The sequence below is a fragment of the Pongo abelii genome, chromosome 8 (genome assembly GCF_028885655.2).
Source record: "Pongo abelii isolate AG06213 chromosome 8, NHGRI_mPonAbe1-v2.0_pri, whole genome shotgun sequence".
Lineage (NCBI taxonomy): Eukaryota > Metazoa > Chordata > Mammalia > Primates > Hominidae > Pongo > Pongo abelii.
The window spans coordinates 26,171,459-26,196,488 of NC_071993.2; the positions used below are offsets into that span (position 1 = coordinate 26,171,459).

The 25,030-nt window shown below is 37.9% G+C and overlaps 1 protein-coding gene and 1 long non-coding RNA gene across 16 annotated transcripts in view; one reads left to right on the top strand and one right to left on the bottom strand.

Moving 5' to 3' along the window:
• LOC134762033 (uncharacterized) overlaps positions 1-10,656 on the bottom strand; it is a 120,682-nt gene extending 110,026 nt beyond the window's left edge. The window contains exon 1 of the long non-coding RNA XR_010141485.1: positions 10,452-10,656. This is a non-coding gene — a long non-coding RNA (uncharacterized LOC134762033). The remainder of the gene's footprint in view (positions 1-10,451) is intronic.
• MYO3A (myosin IIIA) overlaps positions 1-25,030 on the top strand; it is a 271,375-nt gene that overhangs the window by 57,523 nt on the left and 188,822 nt on the right. For 13 of the 15 annotated variants that reach the window (XR_008510349.1, XR_008510350.2, XR_008510348.2 and 10 more), the window contains 3 exons: positions 6,007-6,111; positions 6,676-6,775; positions 23,086-23,162. Coding sequence is in view for 12 of the 15 variants with exons in the window: in XM_054522103.2 (XP_054378078.1) it covers positions 6,007-6,111; positions 6,676-6,775; positions 23,086-23,162 (282 nt within the window). In the remaining 3 variants the exon portion in view is untranslated. Of the gene's footprint in view, positions 1-6,006; positions 6,112-6,675; positions 6,776-16,741; positions 16,858-23,085; positions 23,163-25,030 lie in introns of those variants that run through there. The other 2 variants (XM_054522109.2, XM_054522110.2) reach the window with 2 other exon arrangements.

Below are 25,030 nucleotides of genomic sequence, written 5' to 3' on the forward strand. Positions count from 1 at the left end.
TTATTTTATTATTATTATACTTTAAGTTTTAGGGTACATGTGCACAATGTGCAGGTTAGTTACATATGTATACATGTGCCATGTTGGTGTGCTGCACCCATTATCTCGTCATTTAGCATTAGGTGAATCTCCTAAAGCTATCCCTCCCCACTCCCCCCACCCCACAACAGTCCCCAGAGTGTGATGCTCCCCTTCCTGGGTCCATGTGTTCTCATTGTTCAGTTTCCACCTATGAGTGAGAATATGCGGTGTTTGGTTTTTTGTTCTTGCAATAGTTTACTGAGAATGATGATTTCCAATTTCATCCATGTCCCTACAAAGGACATGAACTCATCATTTTTTATGGCTGCATAGTATTCCATGGTGGATATGTGCCACATTTTCTTAATCCAGTCTATCATTGTTGGACATTTGAGTTGGTTCCAAGTCTTCGCTATTGTGAATTGTGCTGCAATAAACATATGTGTGCATGTGTCTTTATAGCAGCATGATTTATAGTCCTTTGGGTATATACCCAGTAATGGGATGGCTGGGTCAAATGGTATTTCTAGTTCTAGATCCCTGAGGAATCGCCACACTGACTGCCACAATGGTTGAACTAGTTTACAGTCCCACCAACAGTGTAGGAGTGTTCCTATTTCTTCACATCCTCTCCAGCACCTGTTGTTTCCTGACTTTTTGATTGCCATTCTAACTGGTGTGAGATGGTATCTCACTGTGGTTTTGATTTGCATTTCTCTGATGGCCAGTGATGGTGAGCATTTTTTCATGTGTTTTTTGGCTGCATAAATGTCTTCTTTTGAGAAGTGTCTGTTCATGTCCTTTGCCCACTTTTTGATGTTTGTTTTTTTCTTGTAAATTTGTTTGAGTTCATTGTAGATTCTGGATATTAGCCCTTTGTCAGATGAGTAGGTTGCGAAAATTTTCTCCCATTTTGGAGGTTGCCTGTTCACTCTGTTGGTAGTTTCTTTTGCTGTGCAGAAGCTCTTGAGTTTAATTAGATCCCATTTGTCAATTTTGGCTTTTGTTGCCATTGCTTTTGGTGTTTTAGACATGAAGTCCTTGCCCATGCCTATATCCTGAATGGTAATACCTAGGTTTTCTTCTAGGGTTTTTATGGTTTTCGGTCTAATGCTTAAGTCCATCTTGAATTAATTTTTGAATTAATCCATCTTGAATTAATTTTTGTATAAGGTGTAAGGAAGGGATCCAGTTTCAGCTTTCTACATATGACTAGCCAGTTTTCCCAGCACCATTTATTAAATAGAGAATCCTTTCCCCATTGCTTGTTTTTCTGAGGTTTGTCAAAGATCAGATAGTTGTAGATAGGCAGCGTTATTTCTGAGGGCTCTGTTCTGTTCCATTGGTCTATATCTCTGTTTTGGTACCAGTACCATGCTGTTTTGGTTACTGTAGCCTTGTAGTATAGTTTGAAGTCAGGTAGCGTGATACCTCCACCTTTGTTCTTTTGGCTTAGGATTGACTTGGCAATGTGGGCTCTTTTTTGGTTCCATATGAACTTTAAAGTAGTTTTTTCCAATTCTGTGAAGAAAGTCATTGGTAGCTTGATGGGGATGGCATTGAATCTATAAATTACCTTGGGCAGGATGGCCATTTTCACGATATTGATTCTTCCTACCCATGAGCATGGAATGTTCTTCCATTTGTTTGTATCCTCTTTTATTTCCTTGAGCAGTGGTTTGTAGTTCTCCTTGAAGAGGTCCTTCACGTCCCTTGTAAGTTGGATTCCTAGGTATTTTATTCTCTTTGAAGCAATTGTGAATGGGAGTCCACTCATGATTTGGCTCTCTGTTTGTCTGTTATTGGCGTATAGGATTGCTTGTGATTTTTGTACATTGATTTTGTATCCTGAGACTTTGCTGAAGTTGCTTATCAGCTTAAGGAGATTTTGGGCTGAGACAATGGGGTTTTCTAGATACACAATCATGTCGTCTGCAAACAGGGACAATTTGAATTCCTCTTTTCCTAATTGAATACCCTTTATTTCTTTCTCCTGCCTGATTGCCCTGGCCAGAATTTCCAACACTATGTTGAATAGGAGTGGTGAGAGAGGGCATCCCTGTCTTGTGCCAGTTTTCAAATGGAATGCTTCCAGTTTTTGCCCATTCAGTATGATATTGGCTGTGGGTTTGTCATAGATAGCTCTTATTATTTTGAGATACATCCCATCAATACCTAATTTATTGAGAGGTTTTAGCATGAAGCGTTGTTGAATTTTGTCAAAGGCCTTTTCTACATCTATTGAGATAATCATGTGGTTTTTGTCTTTGGTTCTGTTTATATGCTGGATTACGTTTATGGATTTGCATATGTTGAACCAGCCTTGCATCCCAGGGATGAAGCCCACTTGATCATGGTGGATAAGCTTTCTGATGTGCTGCTGGATTCGGTTTGCCAGGATTTTTGCATCGATGTTCATCAAGGATATTGTTCTAAAATTCTCTTTTTTGGTTGTGTCTCTGCCCAGCTTTGGTATCAGGATGATGCTGGCCTCATAAAATGAGTTAGGGAGGATTCCCTCTTTTTCTATTGATTGGAATAGTTTCAGAAGGAATGGTACCAGTTCCTCCTTGTACCTCTGGTAGAATTCGGCTGTGAATCCATCTGGTCCTGGACTCTTTTTGGTTAGTAAGCTATTGATTATTGCCACAATTTCAGAGCCTGTTATTGGTCTATTCAGAGATTCAGCTTCTTCCTGGTTTAGTCTTGGGAGAGTGTATGTGTCGAGGAATTTATCCATTTCTTCTAGATTTTCTAGTTTATTTGCGTAGAGGTGTTTATAGTATTCTCTGATGGTAGTTTGTATTTCTGTGGGATCGGTGGTGATATCCCCTTTATCATTTTTGATTGCGTCTATTTGATTCTTCTCTCTTTTCTTCTTTATTAGTCTTGCTAGCGGTCTATCAATTTTGTTGATCCTTTCAAAAAACCAGCTCCTGGATTCATTAATTTTTGAAAGGGTTTTTTGTGTCTCTATTTCCTTCAGTTCTGCTCTGATTTTAGTTATTTCTTGCCTTCTGCTAGCTTTTGAATGTGTTTGCTCTTGCTTTTCTAGTTCTTTTAATTGTGATGTTAGGGTGTCAATTTTGGATCTCTCCTGCTTTCTCTTGTGGGCATTTAGTGCTATAAATTTCCCTCTACACACTGCTTTGAATGTGTCCCAGAGTTTCTGGTATGTTGTGTCTTTGTTCTTGTTGGTTTCAAAGGACATCTTTATTACTGCCTTCATTTCGTTATGTACCCAGTAGTCATTCAGGAGCAGGTTGTTCAGTTTCCATGTAGCTGAGCGGTTTTGAGTGAGTTTCTTAATCCTGAGTTCTAGTTTGATTGCACTGTGGTCTGACAGACAGCTTGTTATAATTTCTGTTCTTTTACATTTGCTGAGGAGAGCTTTACTTCCAACTATGTGGTCTATTTTGTAATAAGTGTGGTGTGGTGCTGAAAAAAATGTATATTCTGTTGATTTGGGGTGGAGAGTTCTGTAGATGTCTGTTAGGTCCGCTTGGTGCAGAGCTGAGTTCAATTCCTGGGTATCCTTGTTAACTTTCTGTCTCGTTGATCTGTCTAATGTTGACAGTGGGGTGTTAAAGTCTCCCATTATTATTGTGTGGGAGTCTAAGTCTCTTTGTAGGTCACTCAGGACTTGCTTTATGAATCTGGGTGCTCCTGTATTGGGTGCATATATATTTAGGATAGTTAGCTCTTCTTGTTGAATTGATCCCTTTACCATTATGTAATGGCCTTCTTTGTCTCTTTTGATCTTTGTTGGTTTAAAGTCTGTTTTATCAGAGACTAGGATTGCAACCCCTGCCTTTTTTTGTTTTCCATTTGCTTGGTAGATCTTCCTCCATCCTTTTATTTTGAGCCTATGTGTGTCTCTGCACGTGAGATGGATTTCCTGAATACAGCACACTGATGGGTCTTGACTCTTTATCCAGTTTGCCAGTCTATGTCTTTTAATTGGAACATTTAGTCCATTTACAGTTAAAGTTAATATTGTTATGTGTGAATTTGATCCTGTCATTATGATGTTAGCTGGTTATTTTGCTTGTTAATTGATGCAGTTTCTTCCTAGCCTCGATGGTCTTTACAGTTTGGCATGTTTTTGCAGTGGCTGGTACCGGTTGTTCCTTTCCATGTTTAGTGCTTCTTTCAGGAGCTCTTGTAGGACAGGCCTGGTGGTAACAAAATCTCTCAGCATTTGCTTGTCTGTAAAGGATTTTATTTCTCCTTCACTTATGAAGCTTAGTTTGGCTGGATATGAAATTCTGGGTTGAAAATTCCTTTCTTTAAGAATGTTGAATATTGGCCCCCACTCTTTTCTGGCTTGTAGAGTTTCTGCTGAGAGATCAGCTGTTAGTCTGATGGGCTTCCCTTTGTGGGTAACCTGACCTTTCTCTCTGGCTGCCCTTAACATTATTTCCTTCATTTCAACTTTGGTGAAACTAACAATTATGTGTCTTGGAGTTGCTCTTCTTGAGGAGTATCTTTGTGGCATTCTCTGTATTTCCTGAATCTGAATGTTGGCCTGCCTTGCTAGGTTGGGGAAGTTCTCCTGAATAATATCCTGCACAGTGTTTTCCAACTTGGTTCCATTCTCCCCGTCACTTTCAGGTACACCAATCAGACGTAGATTTGGCCTTTTCACACAGTCCCATATTTCTTGGAGGCTTTGTTCGTTTCTTTTTATTCTTTTTTCTCTAAACTTTTCTTGTCGCTTCATTTCATTCATTTGATCTTCAATCACTGATACCCTTTCTTCCAGTTGATCGAATCAGCTGCTGAAGCTTGTGCATTTGTCACGTAGTTCTCGTGCCATGGTTTTCAGCTCCATCAGGTCCTTTAAGGACTTCTCTGCATTGGTTATTCTAGTTAGCCATTCGTCTAATCTTTTTTCAAGGTTTTTAACTTCTTTGTGATGGGTTCGAACTTCTTCCTTTAGCTTAGAGAAGTTTGATCATCTGTAGCCTTCTTCTCTCAACTCGTCAGAGTCATTCTCCGTCCAGCTTTGTTCCGTTGCTGGTGAGGAGCTGCATTCCTTTGGAGGATGAGAGGCCCTGTGATTTTTAGAATATTCAGTTTTTCTGTTCTGGTTGTTCCCCATCTTTGTGGTTTTATCTACCTTTGGTCTTTGATGATGGTGACGTACAGATGGGGTTTTGGTGTGGATGTCCTTTCTGTTTGTTAGTTTTCCTTTTAACAATCAGGACCCTCAGCTGCAGGTCTGTTGGAGGTTGCTGGAGGTCCACTCCAGACCCTGTTTGGCTGGGTATCAGCAGCGGAGGCTGCAGAACAGCGAATATTGCTGAAGAGCGAATATTGCTGAACAGCAAATGTTGCTGTCTGATCGTTCCTCTGGAGGTTTCGTCTCAGAGGGGTACCCGGCCCTGTGAGGTGTCAGTCTGCCTCTACTGGAGGGTGCCTCCCAGATAGGCTACTCGGGGGTCAGGGACTCACTTGAGGAGGCAGTCTGTCCGTTCTCAGATCTCAAACTCCATACTGGGGGGACCACTACTCTCTAAGCTGTCAGACAGGGACATTTAAGTCTGCAGAGGATTCTGCTGCCTTTTGTTTGGCTATGCCCTGCCCCAAGAGGTGGAGTCTACAGAGGCAGGCAGGCCTCCTTGAGCTGCGGTGGTTTCCACCCAGTTCCAGCTTCCTGGCCGCTTTGTTTACCTACTCAAGCCTCAGCAATTGCGGGCGCCCCTCCCCATAATTCTTGTCCTTGCATTTGAAAATCAAGCTCATGCTTCTCCAAATTATCTTCTAAAAATTAATTCATGTGAAAATTGTGTTCTAGGAATTAATTTTACACAAGTATAAGTTTATATATTCATTTTATTTATGAAACCATAAAGATAATGGCATTAATCATTTGAAAGAGAACATTGGAACACTTTTAAAAATGTCTTGGAAGACCTTTTCTAGAAAGAACATAAAATGTCACATGTATTTTAATAGCAATCTTAAAATATTCTTGTTTAGCTCTGCAGTGGAGGATCAGTGACTGACCTTGTGAAAGGATTTCTGAAGAGGGGTGAAAGAATGAGTGAGCCTCTAATTGCCTATATTTTACATGAAGCACTAATGGTAAGGCAATTTAAATTGTTTGTGCATTAATTATGAAGCAGTTCCATTTAAAAAATGTAGATCCTATTTTTAGAAAAATGTCACTGGTGATACTACATTAGTATTTACTGATGCAAGAATATATGCAAAATCTGACATGTTCAGCATAGCTAATTCTTTTTTTCCACTACAAATTTACTTCCATTGGACCAACAGGATCCTGAATTCTGACCTCTTAAGTGTATTTCTGAGACTGTGATAGTGATGAAGTTAGAAAACTAATAATAGGGTTTTTTGGCCATTATCTTAAATAGGTATATGAAATATTTTCTTCCATTGAAACTCACACATTTGTAATATGATATTTGCTAAGAACTAAGGAGCATGCTTTAATTCTGTGAATTTTTATATAATTCAAAGTGGAAATGATGTTCTTTGATGTGACTAACTCAATGTGAAACATTTGAGTGTCTGAATGTTGATTTTATTATGTGTTTCCTATTGATTTTGTACAGGTACACCATCTGAAAATTTTTGTTGTTCGATGCTTTTGTTAAGAGTCATTATATATTTCTCATCTTCTAGGGACTTCAACATTTGCATAACAACAAAACTATCCACAGAGATGTGAAAGGAAATAACATTCTATTGACCACCGAAGGTGGAGTGAAACTAGTAGATTTTGGTAAGTTTTGTTTAAAATGCATGAGTTTTAACTCCCTAATGAGCTAGTATGATATGATTTGATCTTTTTTGAATGGCCTTCCTTTCTAGGTATTGGAAATAGAGGAAAAATCAGTAGTATCTTATTGAGGTAAGAAGTGCAGAGATAATTTGGCAAATGAGAGATTCCCAGAAGAAAGGGTAACTTCTTTCAAGTCAGCTAGTTTGTGCTCATATCACACCAGTGTAGTAACATACGTAGTTGATCCTCTAAAACAGACAGCATCTCAAATGATTACTGTAAGCCTATAATGATAATCTCATGGCTCCTACTAGTGATTGCTTTGCAAATGGACATATATCCAAATCCAGGATTTTGAGACGTGAGGGGAAATTTTCATTATCATCTGGGAGTATTTCCTCCCTCCTAAGGAGAAACAGGAAAAGATGGTCTCTTTCTTCCTCAGGACCCTTGCATGTCATACAGTGATGCCGGAAACTGCTACAGTTACCTGTGACTAAGATGCTCTGTCCTGAGCAGAGAGCCAACTCTGAGAAAGGCAGAGCTGAGAGAGGGGAAGAATGGGGGTGTTTGATAACATAATTGAGGCACTAAGTCAACCAACTTTGGAGCCTGCCTTATCTCTGGACCTTTTGTTATGTGAGATAATAAATTTCCATATTTACTAAACTTTCTTGTGAGAATGGGTGACAGTAATCCTGAAGATGTCCCAGTATCCTTCAGTCATTATTCTCCTTCCCTTTTGCACTGTAGTTGGGTAAGGTATCCCTCCTTGTGCTTCTGTAACCTGTGTATACTTCCATGTTGGCATTTGTCATGTAGAATTATAATTATACATTTGGTCTTTATAGATAAAGATACTTAGAAATATAGGTGGACAGACAGAGTCTTTGAGAAGTGGGACTGTGTCTTAGTCTATTTCGTAGACCTAATGCTTTGAGTATAGAAGTCCACTGAGTGTTAGTTGAATGAATGAGTCTTCTTTCATTTTGCATTTTGGAAACTAAAGCTCAGCAAGTTAATGGGTTAATTTTTAAAATTTATTTAATATCCAAGTATTTTGGCTTAGCCCAGGAATGAATTTCAGAGCATCTAGAGAGGAATGGATGAATAGTGTATCCTCAAACATGCATGTGCATATGCTTTGTTTTTCTCACCTGTGCATTTAAAAACTACTGAGCAGCAGTGAATTTGTGAATTCCTGATTAATAACTGGGGTGCAGCTAGTCTGTGTTTCTGGTTGAATTCAGAGCCTTGAGCAATCTGTCTGGGTTAGTGTACTAATAAGGGATTCTGCTTGAAATTACAACAAATCATTCTTCACTGCTCCACAGGAGGGGCCATTATTCTCTCCAGAAAATAATTTTGGCTACCCTGTAAGACAGACTCAAATGGAGAACTTGCTATTTAACTTGGGATCTCACAATTCCCTTCCTCTAAAAAATAGATACAGTAAGTATAGCATAGATTGAAAATTGTTAAAACAAGTATCAATAAACAACTTTTTAGCTATTAAAGAAAAATTTGGTAAACCAGAAGCTTTGAGAAATGTAAATTCCTATGATTTCCTCCAAAATAAACTAGATTAAAAACATATACTTAGATAACAAATAAGGCAGCCTTTTATATATTTTTGTTTTGTTTTGTTTTGTTTTGTTTTTTGAGATGGAGTCTCACTCTGTCACCCAGGCTGGAGTGCAGTGGCACGATCTCGGCTCACTGCAAGCTCTCGGCTCACTGCAAGCTCTGCCTCCTGGGTTCACACCATTCTCCTGCCTCAGCCTACCTAGTAGCTGGGACTACAGGCGCCTACCACCACGCCTGGCTAATTTTTTGTGTTTTTTAGTAGAGACGGGGTTTCACCATATTAGCCAGGATGGTCTCGATCTCCTGACCTCGTGAGCCACCCGCCTCGGCCTCGCAAAGTGCTGGGATTACAGGCGTGAGCTACTGTGCCTGGCCCTTACATGATATATCTTTTTAAAACATCATAAATTTGAGTAGTTAACAAAATGAGAGCTTTGGTCTTACATTATTTGATTTATAGATTTTCGGCAATAATTAGAAAAGAGGGCCAGTTGCTTATGAAATGCATTCCTAGTGTCTGACACCAAAATATTATTAATTATGTGTAAGATAGTGCTTATAATATTTCTATTCTCCACAGTAAGAGGACATGGATTCAGTTTGCCTATGGTGATTAGTAGGTTGTTGTACGAATTAAAAGCTGAGGATGGTAGGGGTGTACATTTATACTGAAACTTCTTGAGGGCAGAAAGAACAAGATGTGGTAAACCACAACCTGCAGAATCAAACTGAAAATCAATGTCCTCATTTTATTTTTATATCAAATTTTCAGAGAAAGCTACAGCTGGGAGTAAAGGGTTTTAGAATCAATTTTATTTGAATCTGTCACTTCATAATTATACTATCATCTCATTATTGGGTACTGAAGATCTTAGATGGCTGTCAGGCACCTCATACTCAGAATGTCCAAAATGGAGCTGCACCACCTCATCTGTCTAGAAATCTGCTACATATAAAGAGTTTCTTGTCTTAGAAAGTCGCCCACATCTACTCATTGCTCAAAATGAAAATCTTAAGCTCATCCTCGAGTCTTCCCTTGTTTTCACCTCCCACTTATACAACTTAGACACAAAACTTGTCTCTCTGTTAGATATCCCCAAATTCCATCTTTACTGCTCCTGCCCTAGTTCTAGCCCTCATCTCTTGCCTGGGCTCCTGCAGTTATACTTTACTGAACTCCCTGCATCCTAATCTCCTTCCCTTCCTTCCAGTCCTTTCTCCACACTGCAGCCAAAGGGATCCTTTCAAAAAACACATCTGATCCTGCCACTACCTTGTTCAGTATCTCCATCCCTTGGGGAAGGCTTTTCCTTATGATCCTCCGTGCTGGAACAGAGTAAGCAACGAATGAGTAATAACTTCTTTATATCTCTTGGTGCTAATCAGGTACCCTCTCTTCCTATTACCTATTAGCCAGGTCCACACCTTTCACTACCGTAAATGCGCCATAATCTTTCCCAGTCAGAGCTCTTACACTTGTAACTTGGAAAATACTTCGAAATTTATTGACGTGCTTTTTCTTTTTTTCCTGCCTGATAACATGATCTTCACCCCAGTGTGCCTGAGGCATCACTCTGTTTGGCAGTGGGAAAATATGAACATTTATTCTAGAAGAAATGCAAATTGCAAAAAAAACGATTGAGGTAACATTCAGTTTTTAGCATTCAAAAATAGGAATTTATAGCAAGGCTATCTCCTGAGGAAAGCCTATCTCCTGAGGAAAATCTGTCTAAATTGCTTTACCTTCTCTTTAGCATTTGGAGAGAAAGTTTTCAGGGATACACCACAGGGTTTTTTTTTTTATAAGACAGGATAGAAAGAAGGGAGAAACCTTTTCCAATTCTAGGGTCATTGTGGAAAGATCAAACAGGGTGAAGCAGGGTAGTGAGATGAGCTTTTTTTTTTTTTTTTTTTTGAAACAGAGTTTCCCTCTGTCGCCCAGGCTGGAGTATAGGAGATGAGCTTTTAAAAAGATAATAATGAGGGCAGGAAGGAGCTCTTACCTTCTGTATTAGCCCATTTTCACACTGCTATAAAGAACTACCTGAGACTGGGTAACTTATAAAGAAAAGAGATTTAATTTACTCACAGTTCCACAGGCTGTGCATGAGGCATGGCTGGAGAGGCTTCAGGAAACTTACAATCATGGCAGGAGGGCAAAGGCAAAGTCGGCACATCTTACCATGGTGGCAGGAGAGAGAGAGTGATGGGGGAAGGGCTACACACTTTTAAACAAGCACATTTCGTGAGAACTCACTATCATGAGAACAGCAAGGGGAAATCTGCCCCCATGAACCAATCACCTCCCACCAGGTCCCTCCTCCAAATTACAATTTGATATGACATTTGGGTGGGGACACAGAACCAAATGATGTCACCCTCACACTTCCTACCAGTCTCACTCGACATTCCTGAGGAAGCCACTCAGAATCTGCAGCATTCCTGTCTGGGGTGAGCCACATCATTGCTAACCTGCAGGGGCAGAATGATCAGATAGTGGAAAGATTCAAGTTAGCTTCCCCAAACCCTTAGCTTTAGTTTCCAGAAACCTGAAAGTAATTGATAATCTGGCTGGAGAGTTTCTAGAGGGGGTTTTTCAGAAGATAAGGAAGGTGTACAGTGAGGCATTGGGCAGATCCCCTGGGCCAGCTCTGCTGTGTCTAAATGGGAGTCACAGCCAGACCTCAGAGTGTTCTCAGCTCCAACTGGAGCAAACAGACTTAATCTGCAGGAGGAGCCACAGGAAGCGCTCTCTGCATGGGAGGAAGAGACCACAAGCTCCCTGGAGGCAGACTATGGCCTGGGAGCCCAGTAGGGCACCTAGTAGCTAGGCAGACAAAAGCATATGGCCCCTTAAACTAGACAGCCACCATGCCCACACATGCCCTCTCTTTTCTCCCTGACACAAGGTCTTAAAAGAAGGAGGAGGGGCAGGCATGGTGGTTCATGCCTATAATCCCAGCACTTTGAAAGGATGAGGCAGGAGGATTACTTGAGCCCAGGAGTTGGAGGCCAGACTGGGCAATATAGCAAGACCCTGTCTCTACAAAAACTTATTTTAAAAAATTAGTCAAGCATGGTCACATGTACCTGTAACCCCAGCTATTCAGGAGGCTGAGGTGGGAGGATCGCCTGGGCCCAGGAGTTCGAGGCTGCAGTGAGCTGTGACTGCACCACTGCATTCTAGCCTGGGTGACAGAGTGAGACCCTTTCTGAGGGGGGATGCCATCTGAGAAATGGAGAAAACACTTTTATCCAAGAGAGACTGAACCCTATCTAAAAGGACTTACAGATTTATTGAATTTAACTGAGCTTTATTTTTCTTCCAGCCAGTGGGCATGAGCTTGGGGAAAAGCCATAATAGTTATAGTCAAAACGAAGAAATTGCAATTTCTCTGTGTATCTAAGAGTAGATTCTGAATTTTGACCAGTTACAAACATGATACTTTCCCTGCATAGAAACCTTCCCTCTCCTCTGCACTGTTATATATAAAGTTTCGGTACCACAAAAGAAATAGCACTCGAATATAATTTGAATATAAAATTTTCTTTTTAATTCTCAGCAAGGCAAGTTACTTCTATAGAAGGATGCACCCCTACAGATGGAGCAATGGTGAGCGCACACCTGCACAAGGGAGGGGAAGGGGTTCTTATCCCTGATGCAAGTGGCCCCTGCTGCTGTGTCGTTCCCCTATTGGCTAGGGTTAGACCGCACAGGCTAAACTAATTCTGATTCGCTAAATTAAAGAGAGTGATGGGGTGAGTGGTTTGGTGGGAAAAATGGTTATGACCGAGCAGATAATCGGAATGAGTCAGGGTGGAGCAGGTAATCGGAATGAGTCAGGGTGGAGCAGGTAATCAGAATGAGTCAGGGTGGAGCAGGTGACTGAAATGAGTCAGGGTGGAGGAGGTAATTGAAAAAGGTTGCTTTATGAGGAAGTTAAGTTTAAAAGTAGAAGGCAAAGAATTGAACATACTGACATATTGATTCTTTGAAAAGAAATTTAGAATTCATATCTAACAGCACCTAGCTAACTTCTGTTTGCCCCGAGTTTTCCCCAACACCCTGTACTTCATTTAGCCAACCAGTTGTCAGACTTCATTGTAATCATATTTTATTTGAGTACTTTCTCTGCTAAGCTATAGATTTCTCTGTCTGGTCTATCACTTTGTCACTTTGTCCCTAGAACCAGGTACAGTGCTAACATTTTGAAAGTACTTGATGAATGAATGAAGGAGAGGGAAGGCTTGCCATATAATTATTGACAATGAGAAAGTCACACAGAATCTGCAAGGGCATCAACCTGCGCATCTACAAGTGTGAAAAAGTCTCTACCTCCTAAGATTGGTTGCTGTGAAGAGTAAATGGGATGCCAGAGGCAAACTACTTAGTATAATTGCTGATACTTCATAATTCAGAAAATCTAAACTGTTACCATTATTATGAGATAATATTCCTACTTCGCCTATAGCTCAGTGCTATACACATAGTAGGTGCTTAATAAATAGTTGCTAAATAATGAAAATCTGAGTTTCCAAAAGAGGTGCCTCTTTATGTTTCCAAAAAAGAAAACAGTAACGCTCTGCTAGAATAAATTCAGTATTACTTTAAATATGAAGCTACCTAATTACACTAAAAGTAAGATTCAGTTTGCTAATGCTCGTTATGAATACGGCCTTTAAGAAAACCTTTTGGTTTTTTATTAAGTGGGGTATACTTTTACAAAAAATCACCAGATACCTCAGAGAGCAAAATGACAAGTGAGGTTATAAATATTATTAATGAAATGTATTAGCCATTACTGGTATATGATCAATCAATCAATAATATGACTTCCCAGGAGATAGATCCCTTCAGGCAAGTGAACTAATGTCTGAAAAAAACAATCCTTATCTTGAATAGAAAATGAAAGAGACTAAATTTAAAGGACAGCCCTCAGTTCTCATTTCTGCGGATTTCTCTCTGGGGAACTTCATTTCTAATAGGATACTTAACATTTCAATACAAAAGTACAGAATGTACTTTTTGTGATTTATTTAGACCTCATTCTTATGAAAGAATATTTTATGGTTTTAAATCTCTTATTACCCACATGCCCAATTTTAGACCAAATCCCCAATGCATAATGTAGGTCAAAGAGAAGTTGTGATTTGTTTATTAATAACCCACTTTCTAGCACCAAGTGGGGTAGTACACCCGAACTTAAAAATTATGGAGTGCCCTTCAATCCTTCCTTTCTTTCTGAATAATTTAGAACAAAGCCATTAGGTGGGACAAGCAAGCATGGGAGTCCAGGTGCAGCTCAGTAGGCAGTTTGGAGCCTGAGAGGGGTAAGGAGGGTATCTGCTGGCAGGGAGTGTTGGGTCCCCAAGTGGGATGAGAAGCACATCCATGTAGGGTGATGGGGATGACCCTGTATGGGGACGAACTTCCTGTAGATGAGAAAGGCATCTGCATAGGGATCAGGGTGGAGAGAAGAGACCAGTTACCTAAAGGAGGCCTGATACAATCAGGAGATATACTGAGGACAATGGGCGGCAGGTTTCTTACTGTTAAAGAATTATGGTGATGTTGGATTGGAATTGGAGGTATCAATGTGAACTCACCGTTTTAATATATATAAACAGATACAAAAATAAATATAATGTGAATGCATGTGAGTGTGTGTGTATGTGTGTGTACATATTACCTAGCTAATTCCGCTAACAGGGTGCATTAAGAGAGCACATCTAGCACCTAGCTTTTGGTTTTTAAATGTAATTCTCAACTAAAAGGAATCAAGGATTCTTGGAGAAAGGCTGATTTTAGGGCTCTATGAGATGACCCTGGAACTTACTGTGCCCTCCAAGTAAGGAAATACTCAAATAATGATAGAGACATGTCAGAAGCAAACAGAAGCCAACTTGAAGCAATTCTTACTCTCTAGATCTGGGACAGTTTGAGCACCAAAATACTAATATTGCTGGTAATGATAGTAATTCACTGAATGCAATAAAAATTCCATTAATCCATACTGCCATAAATACATACATAATTAAATGAATGGGGAGAAGCAAAAGCTTTTCCTTACAGAAGAATGCTGATGAGTAAAGATAGAAGAAATCGTGTAATTTTAAAATTCATCATTTGGTAACTATCTATGTAATAATTAATTCATCCAAAAATTTCAATGGCTGCTAAAACTAGTGGGTTAAGTTTTGATTAGAAATAGGGTAGCTTAATTGTTTCGAAGTCTCTCTCCACAAAATACTAATTAATTACAAAAGAAAGAGGGAAAGATTACAGGGGAGAAGACTGGCAGACACAACCATTAATCAAGTGCTCAAAGCAAACATAACTAGTAATAAGATGAATGGAAACCACACAGCACCTGAGAGGATGCAATGAGAAGACCTCAGCATCACTTCTGTGATGTTCCTGCCAAAAATAAAATCGTGAGGGAATATACAACAAACCCAAAATCAGGAACAGTCTATAGAACAACTGGCCTGAAATCTTAAAAAAAAAAATGTTAAGTTCATGAAATTCAAGAAAAAATTGAGGAACTCCTCCAGATTGAAGGAGATTAGAAACTTGACAACTAAAAGCACCACATAATCCCGGATTAGATCATTTTGTTTTAAAGGACAGTTGATAAAATTTGAATGGGCTCTGTAGAGGAGAGATGATAGAAATGTATCAGCATTAAAATTCCTGATTTTGAAGGTTGTATAAGGGGAATATCCTTGTTTGTGGCAATTACAAACAAATATATAGGAGTGAAGGGGCATCATGTAGCCCACCTTATTCTCAGATGGTTCAGGAAAAAAAGTACTTTGTAGTTTTCTTGCCAACTTTTCTCTAAGGTTGAAATTATGTGTATATGTGTATATATATGTATATATGTAATACATATTAGTTGAATGTTATGAATCTTGAAAATTTGAGAGCTAGTGCTTTGTAGAGTGAAATAATACACTGAAAAAAGAACGAGAGGGAAAACCATTTTAAAAGCTGGCAGAGTTTTCGAATGCTCATAACTATATAAAACATTAATATATTACTCATCCAGAATACATTTTTGTACTTTGAGGACGTGACTTTTACCTTATTTGAAAGGCAAGGTCTTTATAATTATTATGTAAAGTTGAACCATGAATAAGAAGACTCTTTATTTTAGAGCTTTATGATTCAAGCAGAACCTGTGGGCTCAAGAGTTCCAAAACTGACTATTTTTCAAAGTCGAATTAAGCTATTTAACATTGTAGAAACTGGTGTATGTTTTAGTCAACGGTCTTTCAGTTGTAAGGACTAGATGCCCCAACTAGCTCCAACAAAAAAGGCCAAATACAAAAGGCAGTCTCACAAATGAGAGAGCAGGCCCAAGGGGACTGGAACTGGGACAGGTAAGTGAAAGGCAAGAGCTGAGACTGCTTGCTGCCTCCTACTCTCTCATTGGAGAAACAGTCTCTTCTCCCTACTCCTCAGGTGCAGGTGTGCAGAGCAAACTCTGGAGTTTTTATGTTGCCCTCAAGTTCACTCAAAAACAGAAGCCTTAACCTCCCTTGTCTGACCTCAACACAGCTGTAGAAATTTTAATAAGAGCTACCAAGTGTGCTTCTCTATGATGTGATAACTTCAGGTGAACCAAGAGGACTTTACTTATATTTTTAAGAATGACTTCTTTGCTTCTCAGTTCTTCTCATTGTAAAACAAGTGTTTGGGACTAGAACTAAAATATCTTAGTCTGCAGCTCTAAAATTTTAATCTCTGAAGAACTTTAATAGAAATTTTGGTGGGCAGGAGAGAGGACAATGGAGGAGGTAAATGGGGCAAAAAGGAAATGGAAAAATAAGACAAGGTATCAGTGATGATAGTGTACCGTGAATGAGAAGTATGCTATATACTCTCTACAGCTAAGGTCCAGTACGGGACATATGTACACATGTATCCTGGATGATGCAGACAGAGCTAGGTGCATAGTTCATATGTCCAAAGCCAAGAAGAATGCAGCAAACAGTGTAATGTTGAGATCTTTAAAGAAAGCCATATAATTATCTTTATTATAAGATATGAACTAAGTCTTAAAGAAAGGAAAAGATCTAGATCCAGGAAGACTGGAGAGAGGATGGACTTCCAAGAGAAATCACATGAATATTGATTGGAAAGGTGGTAGGAGTGAGCCAGTTACCTTGAGTTGCAGTAGAGACTCATTGAATGTTAAAGCTAGAAAGAAGCTTAAATATCATTTGGTATATTAAGTACAGGAACATCAAAAGATTTTTTATCCTTGTTATATGCAAAATGTCTGAATATGAATTTCTTGATGTGAAAGTATATAGCATCCATGAGACAGACTAAGTAGTTTTTTTTTTTTTTTTTTTTTTTTTTTAATGGAGTCTTGCTCTCTTGCCCAGGCTAGAGCGCAGAGGCACGATTTCGGCTCACTGCAACCTCCACCTCCTGGATTCAAGTGATTCTTCTGCCTCAGCCTCCCAAATAGTTGGGACTACAGGTACACACCCTCACGCCCAGCTGATTTTTGTATTTTTAGTAGAGACGGGGTTTCACCCTATTGGCCAGGCTGGTCTCGAACTCCTGACCTTGCGATCCACCCGCCTCGGCCTCCCAAAGTGCTGGGATTACAGGCATTAGCCACCGCACCCCGCCAAGATTCACTAAGTAGTTTTTAATCCAAAAGTAATAAAGAATCACTTATTTATTCCAATCCCCTAAATTAAACAATGAGAAAACAAGAGCCTACAGAAGCAAAATGACTTGCTGAAGGGCACACTTTAATATTCCATTTGCTAGAGATTTACAATGGTTTTGAAATATACTAACTGAAGAGTTTTGCATATATTTGTTAAATACTATTTAATTAAATAAGATTGTCAAATATAGCATTCTGTTTACTTTGTGGATTGTTTTTGTTTTTGTTTTTGAGACAGCATCTCACTCTGTCACCCAAGTTGGAGAGCAGTGGCGCAGTCTTTCGGCTCACTGCAACCTCTGCCTCCCTGGCTCACGGGTCTATTTACGTATTAAAGATGATTATTCCTGGCCCAGGGTAGTGGCTCACACTTGTAATGCCAGCACTTTGGGAGGCAGATGTATGTGAATCGCTTGAGCCAAAGAGTTCAAGACCAGCCTGGGCAACATGATGAAACCCTGTTTCTACTAAAAATACAAAATAAAAGTCAGCCGGGTGTGGTAGTGTGCGCCTGTAGTGCCAACTACTTGGGAGACTGAGATGGAAGAATCACCTGAACCCAGGAAATTGAGGTTGCAGTGAGCTGTGATTGCACCACTGCATTCTAGCCTGGGCGATGGAAGTGAGACCATGTCTAAAAAAATTTAAAAAAAAAAAGAAAAAAATTATGATTTATATACTTAGTTTACATTATTTAAATAAAAACCATTTCAACAAACTAGAAAATGCAGAGGAAATGGACACATTCCTATAAGCATACAACCCTCCTAGATTGAATCAGGAAGAAATGGAAACCTTAAACCAATAACAAACAGCAAGATTGAACTAGTAATTTAAAAACTGTCAACAAAAAAAGTCCAGGACCAGACCTATTCACTGAATTCTATCAGACATTCAAAGAAGAATGGATACCAATCCCACTGAAACTATTCCAAAAGACTGAGAAAGAAGGATTCCTCCCTAAATCATTCTATGAAGCTAGTATCACCCTGATACCAAAAGCTGGAAAGGACACAACTACAGACCAATTTCCCTGATGAACATTGATGCAGAAATCCTCAACCAAATACTAGCTAACTGAATCCAACAGCACATCAAGAAGATAATTCATCATAAGCAAGTGATTTTCATCCCAGGGATGCAGGGATAGTTTAACATATACAAGTCAATAACTGTAATGAATCACATAAATAGAATTAAAACCCAAAACCATATGATGATCTCAATAGATGCAGAAAAAGGGTTTAACAGAATCCATCATCCCTTTATGATAAAAACTCTCAACAAACTAGGCATGGAAAGCACTTATCTCAAAATAATAAAAGCCGTCTATGAAAACACACAGCCACCATCATACTGAACGGGGAAAACTTGAAAGCTTTCCCCCTGAACAGGAACAAGACAAGTAGGCCCACTTTCACCACCCCTATTCAACATAGTTCTTGAAGTACACAGCAATTAAGCAAGAGAAGAAATAAAGGGCATCCAAATTGGAAAAGAGGAAGTCAAACCTGGCTGTTTGCAAATGATATGATTGTATACCTAGAAAATCCTAAAGACTCCTCCAAAAAACTCTTAGATTTGATAAACTAATTCAGTCAAGTCTTAGGTTACAAAATCAATGCACACAAATCAGTAGCCCTGCTATACCCCAAAATGACCAAGCTGAGAATCAAATCGAGGACTCAATCCATTTACAATAGCTGCAAACAAAATACTCAGGAATATACTTAACTGAACAGGTGAAAGATCTCTACAAGGAGAACTACAAAACACTGCCAAAAGAAATCATAGGTGACACAAACAAATGGAAATGTATCCCATGCTCATGGATTGGAAGAATCAATATTATGAGAATGACCATACTGCCTGAAGCAATCTGCAGATTCAATGCCATTCCCATCAAAATACCAATATTATTTTTCACAGAATTAGAAAAAATGATTCTAAAATTAATATGGAACCCAAAAGAGCCCAAATAGCCAAAGCAATCCTAAGCAAAAAACAAAACAATACAAAATAACTGAACAAAAACAAAAAACAAATCAGGAGGCTTCACATTACTGGACTTCAAATTATACTACAAGGCTGTAATTACAAAAACAGCATGGTACAGGTATAAAAGTAGGCACATAGACCAATGGAACAGGATAGAGAACCCAGAAATAAAGCCAAATACGTACAGCCAACTGATCTTTGACAAAGCATACAAAAACATAAATTAGGAAATAGATACCCTATTTAATAAATGGTGCTGGCAAAACTGGCAAGCCACATGTAGAAGAATGAAACTGGAACTCTATCTCTCACCTTATACAAAAAGCAACTCACAATGGATCAAAGACTTAAATATAACACCTGAACCTATTAAAAATTCTAGGAGACAACATTAGAAAAACTTTTCTAGACATCGGCCTAGGCAAAGAATTCATGACTAAGACCCCAAAAGCAAATGCAACAAAAACAAAGATAAATAAATGGGACCTAATTAACTAAAAATCTTCTGCACAGCAGAATAAATAATCAATGGAATAAACAGACAAACCAAAGAATGGGAGACAATATTTGGAATCTATGCATCCAACAAAGGATTAATATCCAGAATCTACAAGGAACTCAAACGAATCACCAACAAAAAAAATAATTCCATTAAAAAGTGGGCAAAGGACATGAATAGACATTTCTCAAAAGAAAATATATGAAGACCAACAAACATATGAAAAACTGTTCAACATCATTAATCATCAGGGAAATGCAAATTAAAACCACAATGAGATATACTACCATAATCCTGCAAGAATGGCCATTACTAAAAAGTCTGAATACAATAGATGTTGGCAGGGATATGAGGAAAATGGAATACTTATACACTGCTGGTGAAAATGTAAATTAGTACAACCTCTATGGAAAATAGTATGGAGATTCCTTAAAGAGCTATTAATACAAGTAGATTTACCATTTGATCCAGCAATCCCACTACTGGATATCTACCCAAAGGAAAAGAAGTCATTATATGAAAAAGACACTTGTACTTGTTTGTTTATAGCAGCACTATTCACAATTTCAAAGATGTGGGACCAACCTAAGTGCCCATCAACTAATGAATGTGTAAAGAAAATGTTGCATGTATACACCATGGAATACTACTCAGCCATTAAAAGGGATAAAATAATGTCTTTTGTAATAACTTGGATGGAGCTGGAGGCCATTATGCTAAGTGAAGTATCACAGGAGTGGAGGACCAAAAACCATATATTATCACTTATAAGTGGGAGCTAAGCTGTGGGTATACAAAGGCATACAGAGTGATATAATGGACTTTAGAGACTCAGAAGAGAGTGAGCAGGAGTGGGGCTAGGGATAAAAAAAACTACACCTTAGGTACAGCATATACCACTAGGGTAATGGGTGCACTAAAATCTCAAAATTTACCACTATATAATTCATTCATGTAACAAATAAACACATATACATTAAAAGTTATTGAAATAAAAAAATGAATAAAAACTATTTTAAGCAAAGAGTTGTCTAACCAATGTGGAAGTCTTAGGCCTTTTAAAAATGTCAACTGTAGAACTAGGTTTTAAACTTCATATAACTTTCAGAAATGGGAGAGCAAAACTTTTGCTTGTTACTGCAGGTCAATATAAAAGTCTTATTTAACTTTAAAAAAATCCACCAATTTAAATATTAATCTGATTTCAAAATATTAATCTGATTTCAAAAATACCTTCACAGAAATATCCAGAATATAGTCTTACCAAATACTATTTGACTTATGCAATAGGAAATGGGGTTGCTGTACAGCCATGGAACAGTCTAGGAAGCATTGTTGGATGACCTGAAATAGCCATGGCCCTCCCAAGTTGACACATAAAATTAACTATCACAGTGTCTTAACCTCATCAACAAAATAATAATGTTAGATGGTATAATACAATTTATACCCCTTTATGTTGACAAAATTCTATATTTTTATAGTTTCAGTTCTCATTACTACAGTATTTTGTTATTAACAAAGACAAAAACTATGCTTTTCTCTCTGCTCTATTGAGATGTCAAGGGTTATAGCAAATTGAGTTCCCAGAAGTTGTCTGGTCTATTTGAGCCACAATAGAAAACACATATTTGATGTTTCTGCTGTCTTTCTAAGACCCTAAGAGTTTTCTTGACTACAAGAATAAAGCCTGCATGTTTCTATCCCTAGAAATAGCACTTATGCGATAGGGAATGGAGTTGCTGTACAGCCATGGAATAGCCTAGGAAGCCTTGTTGGACAGAACTAAAATAGCCTGAAAATTCCCTAGCAAAGCAAAGACTGAAGAAGCATTAACATAAACCTAAACCTCTATAATGTTCCTGTGGCTTTGACTTTTAATAGATTATTGCTCTTTCTATTAGCCTGTTTTCTGTTCAGCCTTGGTCCTTTTTGACCTCTTTTTCCTTTCCGTATCTTCTCATTATACCAACATTCTGCCTGGAATTTTCCACCCATCAGCAGCTTCTCTCTTGAGATGATTATGTAACTGTTTATCTTGGTGACTTATTCCTTTAGTTACTCTCTAGACAAGAGGATTTTCCTAATCTTCTTTACTTCCTAGGACTCCTGAACCCATACTTTGGATCCCTGTTGCCTTTAAAAGTAATTTATGTCAATGATTTTAATAGAATTTTGCATTTTTCTATCTTAGCTATTTTTCTTGTGGGAATTTACACTAAGTAAAAATGTCATTTGTCCTCAGGAGAGTGACTTTTCTTTTCAGCTTAAGTTTACTAACCTGAAAATGAGCAAGTTAGAATTTATGACCATTAAGTTATCTTCTAGCTGTGAAGCTAGTTTTGTGTTAGTTTAATGATCTTGAAGTTTAACAGGCATTGCATAGCACTCAAAAAACATGAAATTTAGTAAATTCCTTCCTCTGTCACTTGTTCATAGTTGGGCATGTGTCCTGTTTTTAATGTTACACTCCTCACTCTTCTGCCCAAGTGTATTTCCAATACTGAAACACCCATTTGGTTGCATATGGCCTTTGAATTTCATGGTAAAAGTCAAATGCCGTCTTGGAGAAGTAAAACGTATCTCCATTTTAAATCTCCGTTAGTACCTTTCCTCTACTTGGCTTATAAGATAAGCAACCAAAGCCTAAAATTAATGTGACTTTGGGGAGGCACTTTTCAAAGCAGGGAAATCAGGTAGTAAAAGCCCATGATTTGGGTTTAACCCATCAAGTCCAGAGCAAGGTGAAGGGTAGGAGCTCCGTACAGTCAGATAACCAGGACCCCTTGTGTGAGGAGCAGGAGTGTGAAAATCGAGAAAAGAAACTGTACTCCTAATTCTCTTGAAGGTCAGTTATGAGTGTATCTAACAAGGTGGAATTAATGGAATGACATGACTGAAATATTTGATTATACCTCTTTATTGTTGCTCTGCAGTCTGTAATCTCTCTAAAGGAAGAGAACTCATTCTGTTAATGATGTTGGTTTAAATAGATATAGTTAATTTGAAACTTCCAGTCAGATAAGGTGTGATTTGCCCAGGGTTTGTAGATGGAAAATAATTTTATGAAGATTCACAAGTCACCTACTATGTGCATAACACCATATAGGACTTTCTCAAACTCACTGGAATTTGTTAGTGGGCAGGGACAGGAAGAGGGCAGGGAGGAAGCACGCCATTCAAATAACAATTACATGCCAAAACATGTAAAATCGTTTACAATGTAGAAGATAGAAAGAAATAGGGATCAGTATAATTGGAGCAGATTAAAAGCCAGCATGGGGGAGTTAAGACTTGAAATGGGGCTTTAGGAAGGAGCAGGATTTGGAGTTGAGAAAGAGAAAATAGGAGGACCATTCTGGTTTTTGGCTCTGCAGAAATCCTGATTTAGGATCCTTTAATGTGACATTAGGTCCACTGGCAGGTTTGAGGAAATAGAATTTTAATATTAGTTTGCAAGAAAGATTATAGCAATTGAAAGCTCTTTATATGAGTAATTAATGCAAAAAAGTACATCTTGTCTCTTCCTCTAGGTGTGTCTGCACAGCTCACCAGTACCCGGCACCGTCGGAACACATCCGTAGGAACACCGTTTTGGATGGCTCCTGAGGTCAGATAGAGTTTTGAGGGAGACAAACGTAATAGCTGATTCTGTCTGACTTTCCTTTTTATGTGTACTCTATCTCCGTAAGCATTTTGGAATATAACAGAAGAAACTCTCAGTTGTGTTATTTTCATGTGAGAATTTTGCATGTGTGAGGAGGCACCTGGGAGGTGGTCAATAAATGGGCTGTGAATGAACACATGAATCAATGAAAGAGGGAATGAGTAAACCAGATGATGTAAAGAGAAACTACTTCCAGGTTTGATTTTTCATTAAATTTAGGTGTTTAGCGTGTATCTGTACTAATGATATTTATATTATCTTTTAAAATTATAATAGAAATATAATATTATCAGAACCCCTAGCCTTTGTGAGATAAGATTCAGGTCCATTAACCCATATGGCAGGTTCCTGTGTTGAGTTACTCTGCCTGGGGGCTATGCTCAGCTTTAATAAATTCTTTACATCATTACCTTTGGGAAGTTGCAGATAAACTGCTAAAATAGTTGAGGGAAAAAGTTTTCAAGAGTCATCTTCTCCCCCCATCACTATTAATGATTTTAATCTTTTTAATTATGTTTATCACTTATAATGGACCCTTATTTTGGAAGACTCTCTCTACAACTGTTGGGGAAAGCGCTGCTATTTATCTCCAGTTTTCTAGGGAGTGAAGGGAGGAGAAGTAATTAATATACTATATTAATATTTTCAAATCTTATAGTTAAATTTGAGGATTAAATGCTGGTATGTGTTTAATTATTACTTGCAAAACAAGTTAAAATGTAAACTTAGTACAAAATATGGGCAGAGGATGAAGTATTTTAAGAAACTTAGAAAAATCCACAATGGATTAAAAAATTTTTTTTAACAGGGAGCATATCTTAGAATAAAAATATAAAGTATAGTCATATAAGCAAAAACAAAAATTGAATAAGAGAATCTCCAAGGAGAGTTTCTTTAGAGTTTGTTCTGATATATTACTAGTGTTTTTAAAACTTACAAAAAAATTACAAAAATGAGAAGTTAATAAAAACCTAGTTATACCAAATATTGCATTTTGTTTGCATATATTAATAATATAATAATAAATAATATTACATATAATATTATTATATAATTAATATCCTAGCTTTATGGGTTTTGTATGTTTATTTATTATAACAAGCCATTATTCAATATTTAAATTTCCATTTAGTAAAAATGCTTATTAATATGCAATTACTAGACAGTCATTTTTCTGATGTCAGTTTTATTATTAATAAACCTATAGTAGCACAGTAGGGCTTGAAAGTTCTTTCTGGCTTAGCAAACTAATGGATATAATAAATATGAAAAAAGGTTCGCTACAGTTTTTTTCAAGCTGTCATGGAAATACATGTTTGAGATTTTGTTCATATTATATTCATCTGTCTGTAATAAGTATTTTCTAACCTTGAAGAACATATTTTAAATAATCAGTTTTCGAGTTAATCAAGATATTCCATATCTACCACTCTATGGTATTAATAGCAAATTTCTAAGAATTAGAAAGCAATAAGGTGAACAAATATAAATATATTCACCATAATGGCATAGAAGTATTTCAGTGTTTTTAGAGCCCAGGAGGCAAGGTTGTTCAAATCAATTATCACTTGAAAAGTGAAATTCTTGATTTGGCATGTTTAAATTAAATTCTATATCAAAAGTAGCATTTGCTGGTTCCATAAAGACATCCTCTGCCAGGATGAAGGTAACAAGGGAATTAGCGACTGTAGTAGGTGACCGTACAACTTATCATACAAACCAGGACACCTTGGAGAGTGAAAGGGGGTGATATTTATTATGATTCTAGGACTATAAGCATTAAACAAGAATGTCCAAGGCAAACTGGGACA